At 50.5% G+C, this 21,531-nt stretch overlaps 1 protein-coding gene across 5 annotated transcripts in view; it reads left to right on the plus strand.

The window, feature by feature from the left end:
- Positions 1-21,531, plus strand: part of acox1 (acyl-CoA oxidase 1, palmitoyl) — a 71,864-nt gene that overhangs the window by 14,236 nt on the left and 36,097 nt on the right. For 3 of the 5 annotated variants that reach the window (XM_085963285.1, XM_085963287.1, XM_085963288.1), the window contains exons 3-4: positions 17,225-17,385; positions 20,215-20,322. In XM_085963285.1, coding sequence (XP_085819411.1) covers positions 17,225-17,385; positions 20,215-20,322 — 269 coding nt within the window. Of the gene's footprint in view, positions 1-9,673; positions 9,835-17,224; positions 17,386-20,214; positions 20,323-21,531 lie in introns of all 5 variants that reach the window. The other 2 variants (XM_085963286.1, XM_085963289.1) reach the window with 2 other exon arrangements.

Below are 21,531 nucleotides of genomic sequence, written 5' to 3' on the forward strand. Positions count from 1 at the left end.
CACCTGACCCTGACCCTGCCCGATCCCAGTAATCATGGACAGTACTTCCCATGACCCCAGGAGCCTAGCTCCCCCTCCCGCCGCCCCCCCCCCCCCCCTCGCCCGCAGGAGACTCCGAGCCCACCTTACCATCACCCAGGGCACTTGAAGCTCGAATCACCCTGAACCCAGCTCTCCCCAGAGTACCAGCAGCCTGCCTCCCCAGGCTGTCTGGAAAGCACCTCCCTGCAAAGTATAGAAACCCATTTCGATGACCTACACCCCCACCCCGAGTTATATAGAGCCACGTCTCGCATCACCCAAGTACTTAAGTATCCTACATCACCGCATCGCCTCCACCAGAGTCCACCTAACTATCCCTCCCGGGGCAACCTCCCCGGATCACCCAGAGCCCAACTCCTCAAACCCCACCCCCCAGTCAAAATCTACCGCCTGCCCTCTCCCGACCTCGTCTCCCTCCTGCCCTCTCCCGACCTCGTCTCCCTCCTGCCCTCTCCCGACCTCGTCTCCCTCCTGCCCTCTCCCGACCTCGTCTCCCTCCCGACCTCGTCTCCCTCCTGCCCTCTCCCGACCTCGTCTCCCTCCTGCCCTCTCCCGACCTCGTCTCCCTCCTGCCCTCTCCCGACCTCGTCTCCCTCCTGCCCTCTCCCGACCTCGTCTCCCTCCTGCTCTCCCAGTTATATCCCCTTCCCCCACCTCCACTCTCCAGTCCTGGTTTTCCCACCCCCTAGTCCTGTGTCACTCTCTTTCCCCCCCCCAATTCTGTTCCCCTGATGCCATGTCCCCGGCCTGGGCACTTTGAAAACAAAGAGCAGCGCCAACAACCGCTGTGGCCTTGTTCCTCTCGTAACCTCTTTCCATTCTCTTATTTCTATCACACCTGTAGACCCCGTAAGCCCTCTTCAAGTTTAGTTTGTTTCTAACCACTTTATTTATCCATGGCTTTTTGAAACTTGAAGTAATCTCCTTGGTCTGGTTCTGGTGCTGGGATACAGTCTGTCTTGTTTAAGTAGACTGGAAAAGAGAAGACTAAGAGGAGACCTGATAGAATGTCTTCAAAGTTATGAAGGGTTTGGTAGGGTGAATGTGGAGAAACTTTTTCCGCTTGTGGGTGAGTCCAGGACAAGGGGATATAAATATAAGATAGTCACTAACAGATCAAATACAGAATTTAGGAGCAATTTCTTTACACAGTGTGGTGAGAATGTGGAACTCACTGCAAAATGGAGTGGCTGAAGCAGAGAGCATTGATACATAAAAAGGGAGGCTTGATGCCTACATGAGAGAGAAGGGGATAGAGGAATACAGAGTCAGGGTGGGAAGAGGTAATGAGGGTGGGAGGAGGCTCGTGCCGAGTATGAACACTGGCATAGACCATTTGGGCCGAATGGCCTGTTTCGGTGCTGTAGATTCTGTGTAATTTCATGTAAGTGTGTAGAGAGAAGTTATGAGGATGGGGGAGGGAGACTGAGAACAGCAGGGGGGAGGGATGGGAGGAAGGAGGGGGACAGGGTTGGAGGGGAGAGAAGAGGCACAGGGCAGAGGGGAGCGACGGGAGGAGAGGGGGAAAGTGCTGGAGGGGGGAAGGGAAGAGGAAAGCGGAATTGGACAACAGGACAACAAAAGGGTTGGCTGAGAGATGAGCGGAGAAGGGAAAAGGTTGGTGGGGGGGAAGGGGCGAGAAGAGTGATGGGAGAACGGGAGTAGTGCATGAAGAGGGGCGGAGGGAAGGATTGGGAGGGTGAGAGGAGGAGGGAATGTGGCGGGGGGAATGCCAGGTTCTGACTTAAGCTTCAGATGGGAGGGAGAAATGCCAAGGGAGAGCTTTCCCCCGCGCGGGTTGGGGTTGTCGATCATTTGGGGACTGATTTGTGCTTCGTGGGGGAGGGGGATTGTGCCCCAGTGGTGGGGGGAGGGGGTGAATGGTCATTTGTGTCTCTGGGGATCGAGGGGCAGGTGCTGAGTTTTAGCTCAGCGGATGGTCATTTGTGTCTTGGTCGGGGGCGGGTTTGAGTCAGATTCCGGTCAGGGTAGGTGTTGGGGTTCAACACTTGTTTGCATGGGACCGTTCTTGTTCCCTGCAAGGTTCAAGCCTTTGGGCCAGTCCCTCAGTTTCAGCATTGGCTATTGGAGCATTAATTGCACTTCACTTTGTCTCACTTGTGCTCTTTCCTGTCCGGTGCTGCTGAATTGCCAGTTGCTTTAACAGTGTTTAGCGGCCAAACTTTATAAAGTTTGGTGTTTTACTTTCCCATTTACTTGCAGAGCTCGCGTCTTGTCATTGCTGATGCCACAGCCGGCCAAGGGAAGCTTTCTGCTCGTTGCTAATACTAACCTTTTGATTCCTTTTTAATGTTTACATGTCATGCTTATAATTTTAATATGTTCTTTTATTTTTTACTTACATTTTTTACGTCCTGTTTTATTGCAAAGGTGTGTTTCTTATTTTCCCTGCAGGTGGTCGGGTCACGCAATATTCTGTTCAGAGCACCACCATAACGTGCAATCCATTTGAAATGTTTAGTTTTTAATACGATGGTCACAGTAAATCTCAAAGTACTTCGTGTATAGTGGCCTGTAAGCAATAGATCCTTCATCTCCAGATCCACCCTTTCTGTTGGATGTAAGCCCTTATCACTGGGGAAGCAGAGCCAAATGTAATGAGTGCAATTACACTCGTGAGTGAGTCCAAAACTAGGTCATGAATATTAGATTGTGACTAATAAATCCAGTAAGGAATTCAGGAGAATGTTCTTTTACCCAGAGAGTGGGGAGAATGTGGAGTAGTTGAGGCAAATACAGGAAACTTTCGATTTACCGGCACCTAAATAACCGGAAATCTCGGTTAACCGGCAAAATTCAGGAGTAGGTTCAGGTAAGTTTTACTTCATATTGTACTTGCCTTCCTCGATCTGTTGCTGTGCAAGGGTGTGGCTGCAGCTGTTGCTAAGCTACAGAGACGCTTGGAACTTGTGGCCATTGTTCTGAACCTGTTGTTAAGCAACAGGGTTTGTTGCTTTATACGGAGCTCTCGGCTCTCCGTATCTTTTACTATAGCTTTCGGTTATCCGGAATTTTTGATGAACCGGCACCACGTCGGTCCCGTCGGTGCCGGATAAAAAAAAGTTTCCTGTAGCACAGAAGCATTTAAGGGGAATTTAGATAAAGATATGAAGGCGAAAGGAATATGCTGGTAGGGTGGGAGGAGGCTCGTGTGGAGCATAAACACCGGCCTAAACCAGCTGGGCCGAATGGCCTGTTTCTGTGCTGTAAATAATGGGGAGAGTAGGGAAGAGGAAAGGGGTTGGAGAGGAGGGGGAAGGAGAGACAGGGGAGTAATGCAGTTCCATGTAAAATGCTGTTGGGTGCAAAAAGAAAAGACTTGCATTTCTACAGCGTCTCTCATGCCCTCAGGATGTCCCACAGCGCTTTACAACCAATGAAGTACTTATTGAAGTGTCGTAATGTAGGAAGGCTGGGAGAGAGAGTTACAGTACTAGCAAGATGACATTGGATGGTCCACATGGCCTCTTCTAGCCCTTGAGTGTTGTCTTATTGCATTACTGTGCCCCTTTAATGTCGGCTGGGATGTGGAGTGGGGGGCGGGGCTTGTTTCAGTGGAGTGTTACTTTTCCCTGAGCACTGTTTGATGAAAAGTGAAGCCCTGCAGTGGCACAGGCCCCCAAATAACTGAACAGTAACAGTGGAGATGGTTTCGCTGTCTCGCTTGGCATGAGTGGAAATAGAAGGAAAAGCCTTTCCCTGAATCTGACCCTCTAGCTTTGAGGTTGGTGTTATTGTGACACAGGTTGCCTGGCTTGTTGATGCTAGCCTTGATCAAAGAGCAGTGCACTGGCTGGGTGACGTGCTTCATCTACAGCCCTGTGATGAAAGACGTGACTCTTCACGCACTCACTGATCGAGGATTCGGGTCCCAGGATTTCTGATCCATCGTTTATTGACCTGCAGGCTCAGTGAGTAGATTTGGGCAACTAACTGGCACAAAGAGTGTCGGAGCCTTTATAAGATCGAGTTTTTGAGTGTCAGCTGTGTCTCAGTGGGCAGCACTCTCGCCTCTGTCAGAAGGTTGTGGGTTCAAATCCCACTCCAGGAACTTGAGCACATAAATCTAGGCTGACACTCAGTGCCGTGCTGAGGGAGTGCTGCACTGTCGGAGGTGCCGTCTTTCAGATGAGATGTTAAACTGAGGTCCCATCTACTCTCTCAGGTGGACGTGAAAGATCCCAGGGCCACTATTTGAAGAAGAGCAGGGGAGTTATCCCCGGTGTCCTGGCCAATATTTATCCCTCAATCAGCATCGCTAAAAACAGATTATCTGGTCATTATCACATTGCTGTTTGTGGGAGCTTGCTGTGCACAATTTGACTGCTGCGTTTCCTACATTACAACAGTGACTACACTTCAAAAAGTACTTAATTGGCTGTAAAGTGCTTTGAGACGTCTGGTGGTAGTGAAAGGCACTATATAATTGCAAGTCTTTTTTTTCTTTACGCCTCACCACCGCCCCTTCGCATGTCCTGTATAAAATATTCTGATGCAAAAGGTGTATGCTGATAGTCCAAGGATGTGGACATGTTAGACTAAGACCAGCTCGGAAGGGATGCTTTAGATTGGAGTCTATTTATCCCCTTCAGGCTCCACTGTGGTTTTTCTGGGGGAAGGGTTGGGCTTTCAGTTTTACATTGGAGAGAGTGTTTCAACATCTCGTGGCACTTTTTGCTAAAGTTGATGCAAAGAAGTAAAATTTACTTTTTAATTGTTTGTATTTCTGTCGCTCACTTTAAACGCTACATATTTCTCACATGGTAGGGGAAACTGACGAGAGGAGCTTCTGGTCCTCAATGTGTGAGGGAGCTGAAACAGTCCTCAAGAGTTTAACACTGTTCGGTGTCTCTGCTCAGCTTAATCTACGTATCTTATGTTGCTGCAGTCAGTAACTTCATTCAACCAGCTGTCATTGACTATATTTCTACTGATAATCCAGCTCCCTCACACTGTCACTCAGTAACCCCTCCCCCCAGCACCCTGTGTCACTGACTGTATCTCTTCTGATGTTAATCCAGCTCCCTCACACTGTCACTCAGTAACCCCTCCCCCAGCGCCTTGTGTTACTGACTGTATCTCTACTGATGTTAATCCAGCTCCCTCACACTGTCACTCAGTAACCCCTCTCCCCCAGCGCCTTGTGTTACTGACTGTATCTCTACTGATGTTAATCCAGCTCCCTCACACTGTCACTCAGTAACCCCTCTCCACCAGCGCCCTGTGTTACTGACTGTATCTCTTCTGATGTTAATCCAGCTCCATCACACTGTCACTCAGTAACCCCTCTCCCCCAGCGCCTTGTGTTACTGACTGTATCTCTACTGATGTTAATCCAGCTCCCTCACATTGTCACTCAGTAACCCCTCTCCCCCAGCGCCTTGTGTTACTGACTGTATCTCTACTGATGTTAATCCAGCTCCCTCACACTCACTCAGTAACCCCTCTCCCCCAGCACCCTGTGTTACTGACTGTATCTCTACTGATGTTAATCCAGCTCCCTCACACTGTCACTCAGTAACCCCTCTCCCCCAGCGCCTTGTGTTACTGACTGTATCTCTACTGATGTTAATCCAGCTCCCTCACACTGTCACTCAGTAACCCCTCTCCACCAGCGCCCTGTGTTACTGACTGTATCTCTTCTGATGTTAATCCAGCTCCATCACACTGTCGCTCAGTAACCCCTCTCCCCCAGCGCCTTGTGTTACTGACTGTATCTCTACTGATGTTAATCCAGCTCCCTCACATTGTCACTCAGTAACCCCTCTCCCCCAGCGCCTTGTGTTACTGACTGTATCTCTACTGATGTTAATCCAGCTCCCTCACACTCACTCAGTAACCCCTCTCCCCCAGCACCCTGTGTTACTGACTGTACCTCTACTGATGTTAATCCAGCTCCCTCACACTGTCACTCAGTAACCCCTCTCCCCCAGCGCCTTGTGTTACTGACTGTATCTCTACTGATGTTAATCCAGCTCCCTCACACTGTCACTCAGTAACCCCTCTCCCCCAGCGCCCTATGTTACTGACTGTTCCTCTACTGATAATCCAGCTCTCTTGCATTGTTGTCCTCTAACTCCTACCATCAGTGCTCTGTTTTTTTGACTGTATCAGCACTGAGGTTAACCTTGTCCTTTCACTGATTAATATCTGCCAACCTATTCCCTGATCTCTGAGGTGAGTCCCATTTTATCTTCCACCCTGTTGCCTCTGAACGAGTTGAACTGTGCAATGTGTTCACCTCCGTTCTAATCTCTATAGCCTGCTTTAAGTGCTACAGGACAGATGTGTCTAGACGACAGCCATGGGCTCTTTCTGGTCCTCGAGCCCCGGCAGTCCAGTCCACAAAGCTCAGTCGACCGGGTGTCTCTTTGCGCTTGTGTTTCTCACTTGCTGGATGGTCCAGTTTTGAATTTTGTGAGCCTTGGGAATTTGGAAAGAGCTGCCCTTAGCCCTGTTGCTCATCAGTGAATAAGTCTTGAATCTGAGCAGCCAGCTCTGTTTGGTTTCAGTAACCGCAGATATGTGCATTAGAGGGGGCATTGACTTAAACTTTTATAATGTGGCTCTTTAAGCTCATGGGCCATCAGACAAAAAAAACTTTGCGGGTAAATCTTAGGAGGATGGGGAATGCATTGGGGTAACTGTGATGGTGGATCAACTCTCTGGAGATGGCCGCATAGACTAACGTTCCAAGGAGCCTTGGGTCTTTGGTCCGTTCCATTACCCTTTGATTATTAGTGAGATCATAGAAACATAGAAGATAGGAGCAGGAGTAGGCCATTCGGCCCCTCGAGCCTGCTCTGCCATTCAATGCGATCATGGCTGATCATCCAAATTCAGTACCCTGTCCCTGCCTTCTCTCCATATCCCTTGATCCCTTTAGCCTTAAGAAATATATCCAACTCCTTCTTGAATATATTTAATGAATTGGCCTCTACTGCCTTCTGTGGTAGAGAATTCCACAGGTTCACCACTCTCTGGGTGAAGAAATTCCTCCTCATCTCTGTCCTAAATGGCTTACCCCTTATCCTTAGACTATGCCCCCTGGTCCTGGACTCCCCGACCATCGGGAACATCCTTCCTGCATCTAGTCTGTCTAGTCCTGTTAGAATTTTATAAGTTTCAATGAGATCCCCTCTCATTCTTCTAAACTCCAGCGAGTACAAGCCCAGTCGACCCAATCTCTCCTCATACGTCATTCCTGCCATCCCAGGTATCAGCCTGGTGAATCACTGAGGCGTGTGGCATTATATAATGTAGCAAATCAGTTCTTGTTGGCACCGATTTGTCAGTCCTGCTCTGGGGCAATTTTGAAGCCTGAGGTTCATAGAGGAATGTGGTTCCGGTGTGGAAGGGTAACTCCTCAGGCATGTTTACTCACTAATATTGAGCCTCTGACTTGTTTTGAAGGAAGACCCAGTGAATCGTGTAGTTCAGTGAAGATATCAATAGAATATCTGTGACTAAATGCACTGCCCAGTGTAGTCGAGAGCCACGCAGACTAGGAAACTCTCATCCCTGGCCTTTGCTGATTTAGCTGGCCCCTGCTGAGCGAGGAGTAGGGTTGTTGCAGTTGGCTCGGTGCCCGTGGATTAGGGAGGGAAAACTGGGCGTGGGTTCCTGCTGGTGTTCGCCATCCGGTGACTCCTGCTGGCAGTGTGTGTGTGGACGTTGGATGTGGACGGTGTTTGGCTCATCGTGTAAGTTCACGTGTGCAAAGTGGCCAGTTGGGTGCAGCACTGAAGAGCCACTGCCTCCAGTGGCAGCGTACCCCAGCACGGACCTCACCGTCCTCGGCCTCTTGCATTGTTCCACGGAAGTGCACCGTAAACTCGAGGAACAGCACCTCATCTTCCGATTAGGCACTTTACAGCCTTCCGGACTCAATATCGAGTTCAACAATTTCAGATCATAACCTCGGCCCCTATTACATTTTTACTTATATTTTTTATCCACACCTTTGTTTTGGTTTTTCTCTTCCCCCCCCCCACTTTTTTTTTTCCTCTCTCCCACATGGCCGCTGTCTCCCATTCTGCCAGCGCATTTCACACCTAATCTTGAGCCGTCTTTTGTCTCCACTAGTCCTATCACCATCTCGTCTCGTTTTGAATACCTCTTAATGTCTCTTCTCTTTTGTTCTCTCCCAGCCCGGCCTCTTAATCTATTTCATTCCCTGTGCCTCTTTAGTCTTGACAAAGGGTTTTGACCCGAAAAGCTGACTCTAATTTCTCTCCACGGATGTTGCCTGGCCTGCTGAGTTTTTCCAGCATTTTCTGTTGTTATTTCGGATTTCCAGCATCTGCAGTATTTTGCTATCGTATGAGCCACCCGCTTCTGGACAAGGAGGCTAAAGGGTGCAAATTGGAGAAGGAAAGGAAAGGGCTCTGGTCTTGACGTGACCCATGAGACGCAGGTAGTTGGGGAGGGTGGTTAAGGAGGTAGACCCCAGATATGTTCATTGAGCCCTGAGTTGCCAAGTGTAGTGGGCATCGATTGATGTACCCACGAAGGGTAACCGCTCTCTCTATTTCTGAAGCTGTGAGAGAGATTTATTTTCCCAACTGACATCTTGCCATTGTTGCAGCTAGTGAGCAGGTTATAGGGAATAGTGTCAGCTTGACTCGGTTTACAAAACTCTTTCCTCTGGGGTCATGCCATAACGTAAACTGACAGCTCAGTGCAGTACTGAGGGAGTGCTGCATTGTCAGAGGTGCTCCCCTTTGAGTGAGACAGCAAGGTCCCATCTGCCTGATCCCACAGCACCGCTCGAAGAACAGGGATTTCTCCTGCTATCCAGGCCAACGATCTTTCCCTCAACCAAAACCCCTGAAAAGTAATTGCAGGAAACTCTCGTTTAAACGGCACCTAAATATCCGGAATTCTCTATTAACCGGCAAAATTCTCACTCCGAAAACAACATCTCAATAACCGGCAATGTTGCCGAGTCCAAGTCCAAGTCTCCCACGGTGGCCGAGTTAGTCAGTGGGGGTAGTTCTCCAAACTGCCACTACTCAGCTTTTTGGCGCTGTCGGAAGTCGGAACACCTCAATCCCCCTGTAACAGGAGTCTGACTCTCCCGCGCTGCCGGTAGTCTCTTCTGATCCGCCATTTTACGGGGGTACTGTGTGTCTCCCACGCTGCTGGTTGTCATTGCATTGCATTACCCTCAACTGGCAGTACTGTACTTAATCAAGCATCTTCCACCATCCATTTAACACCACATTCTGTAGGTGAGCACCCAATTACTGTATACTGCACATTTCGTGATTTTTAAAATTTTTCTTTGTTAAAAATAGCCTCGGTAGATAACCCTCTCCGTCATCGGAATTTTTGATCAACCAGCAACACGCAGGTCCCGTCAGTGCTGGATACCGAAGAGTTTCCTGTAACTGGACATTCAGCGCCCAGTGTGGATCATTGCTCGCTTGGGTTTCGTTGCTGGATTTGCATGAAGACTCTGAAACATTTGGGTAGTAAAGTGTTTTATACAATGCCAGTATTAATCAGAATAGAGCTTGCTGGGAGTGGCATGGGTGCTTTTGCGCAGTAAGTATTGCATGACTTTGTGAGTCACCATCCCATGTCAATTATTGATTGTACCCTGCAGAGCTTGTCTGGGCACCAAGGTAGATCCCCTGAGCCTCCACTTTGCCATGTTCATACCCACCCTGGAGAATCAGTGCACTTCAGAGCAGAGCGAGAAATGGCTGCACCTGTCTTACACCCAGCAGATCATCGGCACCTACGCCCAGACTGAGCTGGGCCACGGTTAGTGTTCCACAAGATATGGTCTCCAATTGTGGCGCTGAAAAATGGTGAACGTGACCCGGCCGGAGAACTGCCCCTGTGAGGCGACAAGGTGCCCAAGAGTCGCTGTCTGTTTCGACTGAATGCCAACTCAAGGGTGAGGGGGAACGCAGTACTTGCTCGGTGCGCAGCGAGTTCCTCATCTCGGCATTGCTGTCGAGGCAGAGACCACGCAGCGGGAAGGTGGTGGAGAAAACTGGTGGGCCACCCTCGCACACCTCCCGGGTGCATCGCGCTGGCCCACCTTCTCGCACCTCCTTGGCTGGCATTGCTGGAGGGTTGAGCGAGCCAGTCGCCTACCCAAGGTCAGCTGAGGACCAGCATGTGGCCCAGGGAGACTGATGGAGACGTAGCTTTGCTTTTAAAGAAACTTGTGCAAAATGTGGGACGGAAAACTCATCTGGCTCAGCTGAGGGAAGGACGAGAGTGGGCCACAGAGGACTGGAGGTGTTCTTAACTCAAAAACTCGACAAAAACTGCAAAGTAATAATTCTTACCCTGGTTTGTTCATGAATGAGACTGTACCATTCTGCCAAGGCCAGATTGAAACCAAAACAAATCTGTTTGCGAGGATTTCTGTTATGACGCAGGCCCTTATTTCTGTCCTATTAAAATGTTTTGGGAGTGACTGCCTCGCTACATACGGCACTGGTTGGTACTCTAACGTATTGTGGCATCCAAAGTACTATTTAACTTCTTTACCCAGCCTAGCCTCCCATATTCACCCTGGCACAAGGAGAGCCGCTCTTGTGGTGTTCAGCCTGGTAAACCTGATATTCCATGACGATTGCCCCAAACTGTCTTATCCTTCCTTCCCTCCCACCCCCCCCCCACCCCCCGGCCCTTTCCTAGATCTTCCCGTGGGTGGGTTTGACCCACCTCTGTCTACGAGCGAATGTTGACTAATTCTCTAATTCACTAAATGCTCGATGGTGCCTGTCCACTGGCGTTGGCTGCTGGTCAGCGAATGATTTTGATGCTTTGCTTTGCTTGGAACTCATGCTGCGGATAGCTTTGCAGAGACCACGCTGCTGGTTTGCGGTCATTGTGGTAACGAATGGTAAGCGGTGCCTTGGAGCAATGACGGGATGGTCTAAGTGATGCACTATCAATTGCTACAAAAGACTGGAGATTGAGTAAGTAATAAACAGGCTTTTATTACCAAAGAACAGAGCATGCCTCTTGGGGTTGCCTGGTATCCAAAAGGGCCGGAGGCTTCTGAGCAGCGACCTTTATACCCAGCCATGAGGGTGGAGCCAGGGGCGGAGTCAGCTGAGGCATGCACAGACAAGTACAACAATACTAACAACAGTGGTTTACCACATTCACCCCTTGTTTAGAATTGAGTCCGGCGGGGTGAAGTGCACTAAAAATTCGTGTACTGAAGTCTATCAGGAGGCCTTGTAAGCCGTCCTGAGCGTCGCAGCAGCGGCGGTGATGGTGCAGCATCCAACGGTGAACCCGGTGTCTCGTTCAGAGGAGGTGTAGCAGGTGGCGGACCCTGGGGCTGCTGCATGCCGTCTACAGGGGTCAGAGCATGGGTAATATGGGTAATGGGAGGTAGCGATGGTGGTCTCTCAGAGGCACCCGAAGGTGCGAGGTCTCGTGCGGGGACTGTGTCCTGGGGGTAGGCAGGAGTAGCGGTGGGTGGCGAAGAGGGTGTTTCAGGAGCACCTGCAGGTGCGAGGTCTCGAATGGAGACTGTGTCCTCCCGCCCGTCCGGGTACACCACGTAAGCATACTGCGGGTTGGCGTGGAGGAGGCTCACCCTCTCGACCAGGGGGTCCGCCTTATGGGTCCTCACGTGCTTCCGCAGTAGGACGGGACCTGGAGAAGTCAGCCATGTTGGTAGCGAAATCCCCGACGTGGACTTCCTGGGGAAGGAGAACATTCTCTCGTGAGGAGTGGCATTGGTGGGTGTACAGAGCAGCGACCGAATGGAATGGAGCGCCGCAGGGAGGACCTCCTGCCAGCGGGAGGTCGGAAGGCCCTTAGATTTTAAGTTTAAAAGGACTGCCTTCCAGACTGTCGCATTCTCCCTTTCCACCTGGCCGTTACCCCGGGGGTTGTAGCTGGTGGTCCTGCTTGTAGCAATGCCTCTCGCGAGCAGGTACTGCCGAAGTTCGTCGCTCATAAAAGATGAGCCCCTGTCGCTATGGATATAGCTAGGGAAACCGAACAAGGCGAAGAGGTCATTCAGACATTTAATGACCGTGGTACTGGTCATGTCCGAGCAAGGGATGGCAAACGGGAAACGGGAGTACTCATCAATTATATTGAGGAAGTACACATTGCGGTCAGAGGAGGGGAGGGGCCCTTTAAAATCGATGCTCAGCCGCTCGAAGGGGCGCGTGGCTTTGATCAGGCTCGCTCTGTCTGGCCTATAAAAATGCGGCTTGCACTCGGCACAGATCTGGCAGTTCCTGGTCATGGTCCTGACCTCCTCGATGGAGTAGGGCAGGTTACGGGATTTGATAAAATGGAAGAACCTGGTGACCCCCGGGTGGCAGAGGTCATTGTGGAGGGTCTGTAGCCTATCAACCTGCGCGTTGGCGCACGTACCACGTGATAGGGCATCTGGGGGCTCATTGAGTTTCCCGGGCCGGTACAAGATATCGTAATTGTAGGTGGAGAGTTCGATTCTCCACCTTAAGATCTTGTCATTCTTGATTTTGCCCCGCTGCTTATTATGAAACATAAAAGCCACTGAACGCTGGTCAGTGAGCAGGGTAAATCGTTTTCCGGCCAGGTAATGCCGCCAATGTCGCACGGCTTCCACAATGGCCTGGGCCTCCTTTTCGACAGAGGAGTGTCGAATCTCGGGGCCCTGGAGGGTCCTTGAGAAAAAGGCCACGGGTCTCCCCGCCTGGTTAAGGGTTGCAGCTAGGGCAAAGTCGGATGCGTCGCTCTCCACTTGAAAAGGAAGGGACTCATCCACAGCGTGCATTGTGGCCTTCGCAATGTCTCCTTTTATGAGAGTGAAGGCTGCACAGGCCTCTGCTGTCAGGGGGAAGGAGGCGGACTTGATGAGGGGTCGGGCTTTATCCGCATAGTTGGGCACCCACTGCGCATAGTAAGAGAAAAACCCCAGGCATCTCTTCAGTGCTTTCTGGCAGTGGGGGAGGGGGAGCTCCATAAGGGGGCGCATTCTATCGGGGTCTGGGCCGATGACTCCGTTCTCCACTACGCAGCCAAGAATAGCAAGGCGCGTAGTACGAAACATACATTTGTCTTTGTTGTATGTGAGATTCAGCCGCTGGGCCGTCCGGAGGAATTTCTCTAGATTAACGTCGTGGTCCTGCTGGTCGTGGCCGCAGATGGTGACGTTGTCTAGATATGGGAAAGTGGCCTGGAGCGCGTTCTGGTCAACCATCCGGTCCATCTCCCGTTGGAAGACAGAAACTCCGTTGGTGACGCCGAAGGGAACTCTGAGAAAGTGATAGAGCCGACCGTCAGCTTCAAAAGCTGTGTACTGGCGGTCCTCAGCCCTGATGGGGAGCTGGTGGTATGCCGACTTCAGATCAATCGTCGAGAACACCCGGTATTGTGCTATCTGATTGACCATGTCAGATATGCGGGGGAGTGGATATGCATCCAGCTGGGTGTAGCGGTTGATCGTCTGGCTGTAGTCAATAACTAGGCGCTGTTTGCCGCCAGCCTTCACCACCACCACTTGTGCTCGCCATGGGCTATTGCTGCTCTCGATAATCCCTTCCTTCAGGAGTCTCGCTACCTCGGATTTAATGAAACCCCTATCCCCGGCACTGTAACGCCTACTTTTGGTAGCGATGGGCTTACAGTCGCGGGTGAGGTTAGCGAACAAGGAGGGGGGGGAGACTTTAAGGGTGGAGAGGCTGCAAATGGCGCGCGGCGGGCGATTTAAAAACTGCTGGCTGCAGACTGTGAGAGGGGGGAGGGGTCCACCATACGCTAAAGTGACACTCTTAAGGTGGCACTGAAAATCCAACCCCAGTAGGACGGCAGCGCAGAGATGGGGCAGGACCAGAAGTTTAAAATTTTTGTATTCAGTACCCCGCACTGAAAGAGTCACCATACAGTAGCCACCGACGTCCGCTGACTGGGCTTTGGAAGCCATAGAGATGCGATGACGCGTCGGCAGGACCGGGAGAGAGTAACTGCGCACCGTGTCGGGGTGTATAAAACTCTCCGTGCTCCCGCTGTCAAAAAGGCAGGTAGTGGCGCGGCCGTTTACCGTAATGTCCATCATGGACCTGGACAGTTGATGCGGGAGAGATTGATCCAGCGTCACGGAAGCCAGCGTATGTTCAAGCGTGTCGATGCGGTCGTCCGATGAGGCGGTGGTGGAGTCCGGGTCCCCCGTAACCAAAGTCGGAGGCGTCCAAGATGGCGGACAAAATGGCGGCGCCCACGGTCCCCACGCGGCTGGGGGAGCCCAAGATGGCGGACAAGATGGCTGCGCCCACGGTTCGCACGCAGCGCTGCTGGCGTTAGCGGTCTTCCCTTTGCAGGCGCTAACGTAGTGACCTTTCTTCCCGCAGCCGGAGCAGGTAGCATTCTTCGCGGGGCAGCGTGCTCTAGGGTGTTTAGCTTGGCCACAAAAATAGCATTTTTGTGCCTTGGACATCGCTGCAGCAGTTGGAGGTGGCGGTCCCATGGCCCAAGATTGCGGCGTCCACGGCGCGGGGCGATGAGGGGAGAAAGCGTCCATATTTCTGTGGGCCGCGTCGAGCGAGAGCGCGAGGGACACTGCCTTTGTCAGGTCTATTTCACCCTTCTCCAGCAGCCTCTGCCGGGAGTAGTCGGACCTTAGACCCGCAACGAAAGCGTCTCGTATCAGTCCCTCCGCATGTGCCGCGGCCGATACTTCCTTGCAGTCGCAGCCGCGTCCGAGTACCCGCAGTGCCCGTAGGAAGGCTTCCACCGATTCCCCGGGCTGCTGTCTGCGAGATCTTAAAAGGTGCCTGGCATAGACCGTGTTAACCGGGCGTGCATACTGCCCTTTCAGTAGGTCGATAGCCGCCGCGTAGGTCGTCGCATCTTGGATTAAAGTATAGACTTGGTGGCTCACCTTCGAGGCCAGGATTTTCAGTTTATTTTCATCAAGAGTCACGGTCGAGGCTTCCAGATACGCCTCAAAGCAACGCAGCCATTGTGCGAATTTAGTCGACGAACCCGCTTCTTGGGGGTCTAGGTCCAGGCATGTTGGTCTGAGGGCTCGCAGCAGCGCCTGCTGCTCAGCGTTTTGCGCCATCGATTGATCAGCATCCGCAGCCAACATTTAACTTTGGTAATAAAATTGATGCACTATCAATTGCTACAAAAGACTGGAGATTGAGAAAGTAATAAACAGGCTTTTATTACCAAAGAACAGAGCATGCCTCTTGGGGTTGCCTGGTATCCAAAAGGGCCGGAGGCTTCTGAGCAGCGACCTTTATACCCAGCCATGAGGGTGGAGCCAGGGGCGGAGTCAGCTGAGGCATGCACAGACAAGTACAACAATACTAACAACAGTGGTTTACCACACTAAGTCACCGGCCTCTGCAGTGTGAAATAAGGTGCAAAACTCCCAGCTTGGGCTCCTGAGGCAGTCAGTTCTGATAATTGACTGAACAGTGTGGTTTTATTTCTCTCTTTTTCCCCCCCGCCAGCCTTAGTACTTGACCCAGCCAGTGTGTGAATCGGGACATTGAGAGGCGGCGGTCTGTTTAATCCCGGAGAGTGTCACATCCGAGTCTGCTCGTGTGTGGTGCGAGTGCGCAGCCCGTGCATTGCAGAGTTGGGCTGTTGGTGCCTCTCGGATACGATGGCTCGAAATTCTAGAAGTAAAATGCCCAATACAATGCATATCGCCCTGCCTCAATTTTTATTTCTATTTATAATCTGGCAATCAAAGGTCTCAAAGGAGAAGGTAAGTATTGGGGCGGGGGGTGGGGGGGGAAATGAGTGACATGAATCAGTCATTCATGAAAGAAAGACTTAAGAAATAATACTGAGCGGCCTGCAGGTGGCGCTGTCCAGGGAGAGTATAAATACTCTGGCACGGGCCCAGCTTGCGCAGGACATTCTTAACAGGAACTAGTGAAGGACACAGCTAGACCTCCATGTTGTAAAACAGTTGATTAAAGCTTTGTTTAACGCTTAGACCAAGTGCCTAGTAGTTTTCTTACGTCAATGAGCATTTTGGAAGTACTCTCTTTTCGCCCCTCATCCTCGCATTTAAGTGAGCAGGGCCTCAGTTACCTGGGATTGGAACAGGCTTGCTAACTCGGGAGTGATGAAAAACCATTTAGTTGTGAAGCACGTGCTTTGAGATAAAGTAACTTTCTGAACTTATCAAACAAAGCACAAACATTGAAACTGCAGCAACAGAAGATGCAAAATACTGACAGTCCATCGGCACCCGAAAAGAAAAAAGACAGATGAATGCTCTGTCGAAGGGCCTCGATGGGAACTGTTGCCCATGTCTTTTCTCTTACGGTTGCTGATTTACTTGTTCGTGTCGCTCCCACATTTTTATTTTTTCCTGTTAAAGTCCAGTCCTGTACGATCCTGTAAAGGTTTGAGGCATTCAAAAAACGTAGTCTGTGTGACACAAATTGGTGCTTGTTTCATTTTGAAGTGTTCATCACGGAGTTATTCTTTAAGAACTTTGTACAGTCGACAGGTTCAGTGGTAGTTTCCCTGTGGCTTGCGGTCAGCAGAGAGCTGGACAGCTCCCTCCCAGCAGTCGGCAACTGGCACACGAGCCGTCAAGGGTGCCGGTCAGGAAATGTCGCAGCCAAGATATGTCACTAGCATCCGGGTTTCCCGGTGAATGCTAGGACTGAGATAGATAGATTTTTGGACTCTAGGGGAATCAAGGGATATGGAGATCGGGCGGGAAAGCGGAGTTGAGGTCGCAGATCAGCCATGATCTTATTGAATGGCGGAGCAGGCTCAAGGGGCCGTATGGCCTACTCCTCCTAATTCTTATGTTCATACGACTCCACCTGGAAGAGTCGACCCAGCGATGAGGTGGTCGCAGGTCTCGACTACACTGATCAGGGCACAACACCCCAATGTGTGTTTTAGGAGAGAGTGCAAGGCAGCAGGCACACAAATAGCTTCTTGATGGTCTCAATGCCATTAATTACCGTGGTTAATTATTGATTGATCCAGATTCAACACTTTTGCACTAACTGGTAAAAATCCCACTGTGATTGACAGTAATTGCTGCAGCATGCAAGAGTTAATCCAATCGCTAATGAAACCTGTGTGTGTGTGTTTGTGTGTGTGTGTTTGTGTGTGTGTGTGTGTGTCTCCCTCTCTCTCTCGCTGTCTGACCCTTCCTGTTCCTATCCCTGCAATCCTTCCGCCTGTGTCTCCGCAGCTATGTGCACCGTGGACGGCCAGAGCCCCTGGATCTCCACCTGGGCATGTTCCTGCCCACTATCCTCAACCAGGCTACTCCCGAACAGCAAGATCGCTTCTTCATGCCAGCTTGGAACCTGCAGATCATTGGCACCTATGCCCAGACTGAGATGGGCCATGGTACAGTACAAGAGCAGCCTTCCGTACAGTAGTCTAGAGTTAGAATTTAATTAGAATCTGACCTCAGTCCTATCAAATCTCTAAAACTTCACTGGGCTCATGACACCATGCCCACTTGGTGGAGGGTTGATGGTTTAGCCTGCACTTCACATGCTCCTTCTGTTGGTCCTGTGGATAGCTAGCCAGTAGAGATGTGGCTCGGGTGGTGGAGTGATTTCTGTGCTTCTGCACAGTCCTTTCTCTCTCAGTTTGCCTACTCTGCATGTAGGTGATTGACACGCCAATTCATGCCCACCTGGTTTAGCGTCGAGTGCTCTACCTTGCAATCTCGGTAGCCTTTCCCTCAACCCAGTCTTTGCTTTAATCAAAAGGGCTGGAAATCGAGTTCCCATGGGTTTCTTAAAGAGCCTGCGTGCAAACTTCCTGCATGTAAGTCTTTTATACAATTGGCAATCATTGTTGCATGACTCCATTGGGCCATCATTGGATTTGCCAGATTTAAAGAAGCAATTGTGCTCTGAATGACCCTCTTTTTTTTCCCCCACCTCCATCTTCAATAAGTACAGGACAGCAGGGTATCTCTCTGAGTCGTGCCTTTGCATCACTGTGTTACCAGTGACGCACACAAATCTGCAAACTTTACGACATTTTAAGGGGGGAAATTTATAATTTTTGCACTAATTACTGAGGAATGTCTGGTAGAGAATGGGACATTTTTCAACTTTTTGGCACTTACCGTCTCCCCAAGCACTCCCAGAGTAGTGTATGGCCTGATCAAAGCGCCTTTCTACTGTCCCAGCAATGTGCTTTAACCCATCCCTTACCCTTTCCCGCATGGGACATTCCCCTGCAGTTACTGACACTCACTCGGGAAACTCCCTCCAAATACTGACACGCTCCCAGGGACCTTCTGACTCCCACGTTCTAACTTCTAAAAGAAAACAATGCTCTCATTCCTTAGTTTACAGAAACCCTGTGCTATCAATAAATACAGAATATGCACCAAAATCTAATATGGATAGACGGAGACCTCTTTCCCACCCGCCCCCCGCCTCTGCAGATCCTGTCCTGCCCTATTTTTTGACATGTCTGTTCCCCACACCAGCCACCTAGACAGTTCTGTGCTGTGGACTGGCAACAAGAAGGACCTCTGTCCCAACTCATTGACATTGGAGCCACACAAGTGCCAGAGAGAGGAGACCTTCATCCCCTTAGCCTGGGCTGGTTTCAAACCCAGTTATCAGACATGCAAAGAAAACTCTTAAGGTACAGTTATGTCTTATGGAAGAGGTACTGTTGCCCGCCGCACAGTTTATCTATTTTCTGAAGCAATAGTTTGCTGCTCAACCTCAGTGTAAGCTGTACTGGGGGGGTCTCTATCACTGCACTCTTTTACAGGGCAATTGGTTTTACCACACTGTGCAAATATAGAGTGTGCAAATATAGAGTCTTGACTTGCAATTGCCCATTGTGGTCTGCGTCCTGAAGTGGAACGAATGCAACCCCAATAGCAAGAGAGGTAAAGGCCATCGGGCACATCACTAGCGTATGGGACTTTCGTGGCCAGGAGGCTTCACAGATAGGAAAGACGTTACTGTGGGGGAGGGAGGAGACATTGATATTTATTTTAATGGCTTACACTAATGTTTCCAACACCCACCTCCCCCCCCCCCCCCCGGCCAATCCCCCAGTGGACTCTTCCTTGGGCACTCATTTCCATGAATAATTTCTCTCCCTCTCTCTCTGAGTGGATTGAACTCCCAGGAGATCCAATCCAGGGAATCTCCCAAACAAACAGGGTGACTGACTGGCTGACTGACTTGGTGCCACATGCTGTTTGTAGAGATATATTGGTGACTAAACCCGTTGTTGTCTTTGTGTTGTTCAGTAACGTGAAACGCTCAGTGAGTAATGTATGTGTGCTTTCTCCCCCTTTAACATGGCCAAAGGTGTTTAAACAGACTGCAGCCTTTTCCAAGACTCGGATGCTATGTGCCGTTCCGTGCAAAAATCTGTAAGCTTTAAATCGTCCCCCTTATTCAGTCTGCAAAGCAGCACAAGTACACTTGATGTGAACTCTAAAAGGCATACAAACAAAGCTGGGTTAACAAGACCTCTGCCTCTAGCTGCATTACCAGTACCAGCTTGGGTACACGACCCCTGCACTTGTGCTCTCCCCGAGCCGGTGAGCTGGTCTCAGAGCTGACTTTGCAGCCTACAAGGTTGCTTGCTGATTTGGACCTGGAGATAGTGCTGGAGCTGACTGCAGGCTGGTGAAGTGAGCAGCGTCCCTGAAACAGACCACCTGAGGTACGTTGAATCACCTCACTAACAGCCCAGACCTGAGTCGGTACAGTAGTGCAGTGACCAGCAAACCCCTTGCATTCAAATCCCATCATGGCAAGTCGTGAAACTCAATTTATTAAATCTGGTAATCCCATGAGCTGGCACCAGAACCAAATGAGCACGAAAGCTGCCAGATTGTCATTAAAAACCCAACCGGTTCACCAGTGTCCTGCCACCCCATTGCAGTCTGGCCTACATGTGACTCGACTCCCACTTTACGTGGTTAACTCTTGCTAGGCCGCTTCACAGGGCATTATGTCACTCAATACAAACGTCACTACTCAATGAGAAGGTCCACCATCACCTATGGACAACTGGGGATTGGCAACAGGTGTGGCCTTTCCAGTGTCGCCCACATCCCGAGAACAATTCTTTTCTTTTATCAAAGCGTCTCGAAGGGAAGAAAGTGTTTTGCTGTACTGCGCGCACCGTGTCTTGAGCGAGGAGGCTGGCTGCCATTTTTAGTTCTCTTGTCGCTTTCAGGCTCGTTCATCCGTGGCTTGGAGACAACAGCAACCTACGACCCATCAACTCAGGAGTTTGTGCTGAACAGCCCGACCGTGACCTCAATCAAATGGTGGCCCGGAGGATGTAAGTGAACCTGGTGCTGTTAATGACTGGGTGGAAGTGGACCCTCGAGTTATCGCATGGGAAGCAAGGAGGGGAAGTACAAATATCTAAGAGGCTGCGGCATCATGTACACCTCCTAGTAAGTCGCTGCTTACAGGGGTTTCGTAGACTGAGATTCAAACTCCAGATGGAAGAAGCAGGCTTGGAACCGGTCTGTTTTTGAATGGAGTGTCTGGGAGTTTTGAAACCGTGAAGCAGACACCAACAAGTCTGGTTATTCACAGCCATTTTTCTTTTACTTAATTTATCTAGATTATAAAGTTAATTCTTGATGGGCCTTCAATAACCACAAAACTAGAAGTTATAGATTTAAACAAGTTGGCTTTTAATCACTAAGATCAGAGCTAACATCTCAACATGCTGACTGCTTCACAGGAATGAGTCATACAGATCCTGGGATCTTTATGTAAGAGAAGTCAGGGGCGGAGCCAAGAGCCAAGACCTGGAACCTCCCAGGTTAGTCGGGAAAGAGGAAGTGAAACTATACACAGTGGGGGAGGGTAATATACATGAGTGCAAAACGAATACAGGATCAAGACAAACCGATTTCATTACATTCACCCCTTCTATAGATTTAGTCCATCGGGGTGATGTTTCTTAAAAGTTGGTATAAGTGAGTCTGTCAGGAGGTTTTGCAGTTCTCAGTGATCGGCGCAAAGCCGGTTGGGGTGCCTCTAGGGGAGTGGATTCTGGTTCCTCCGCTGTCCGGGCCTCCGCAGTGTCTTCCAGGTTATCTGCAGTGTCCTCCAGGTTAAAGTTGGGTATTGATACCTCTGGGCGTCCTGTCTCTTTGTAGTGTAGGTCTTCATCGGGTAGTCTCCCATCGTTCTCTCCGCTCCCCGAGGGAGCGAGGTCTTTTATGGAAACAGTGTCCTCTCGCCCGTCAGAGTATTCGATATAGGCGTACTGGGGGTTTGCATGGAGGAGCTGTACCTTTTCCACAAGGGGGTCCGTTTTATGGCCTCTCACGTGCTTCCGCAATAGTACTGTCCCCGGAGACGTCAGCCACGCAGGTAGAGATATGCCCGAGGTGGATTTCCGGGGGAAAACGAACATCTTTTCGTGAGGGGTAGCGTTAGTGGCAGTACATAACAGAGACCTTATGGAGTGGAGCACGTCTGGGAGGACTTCCCGCCAGCAGGAGGTTGGAAGGCCTTTTGACTTTAAGGC

This window comes from Somniosus microcephalus, chromosome 21 (assembly GCF_052327205.1).
Source record: "Somniosus microcephalus isolate GS21.2 chromosome 21, FLI_Smic_1.0, whole genome shotgun sequence".
NCBI classification, from domain to species: Eukaryota; Metazoa; Chordata; class Chondrichthyes; order Squaliformes; family Somniosidae; genus Somniosus; species Somniosus microcephalus.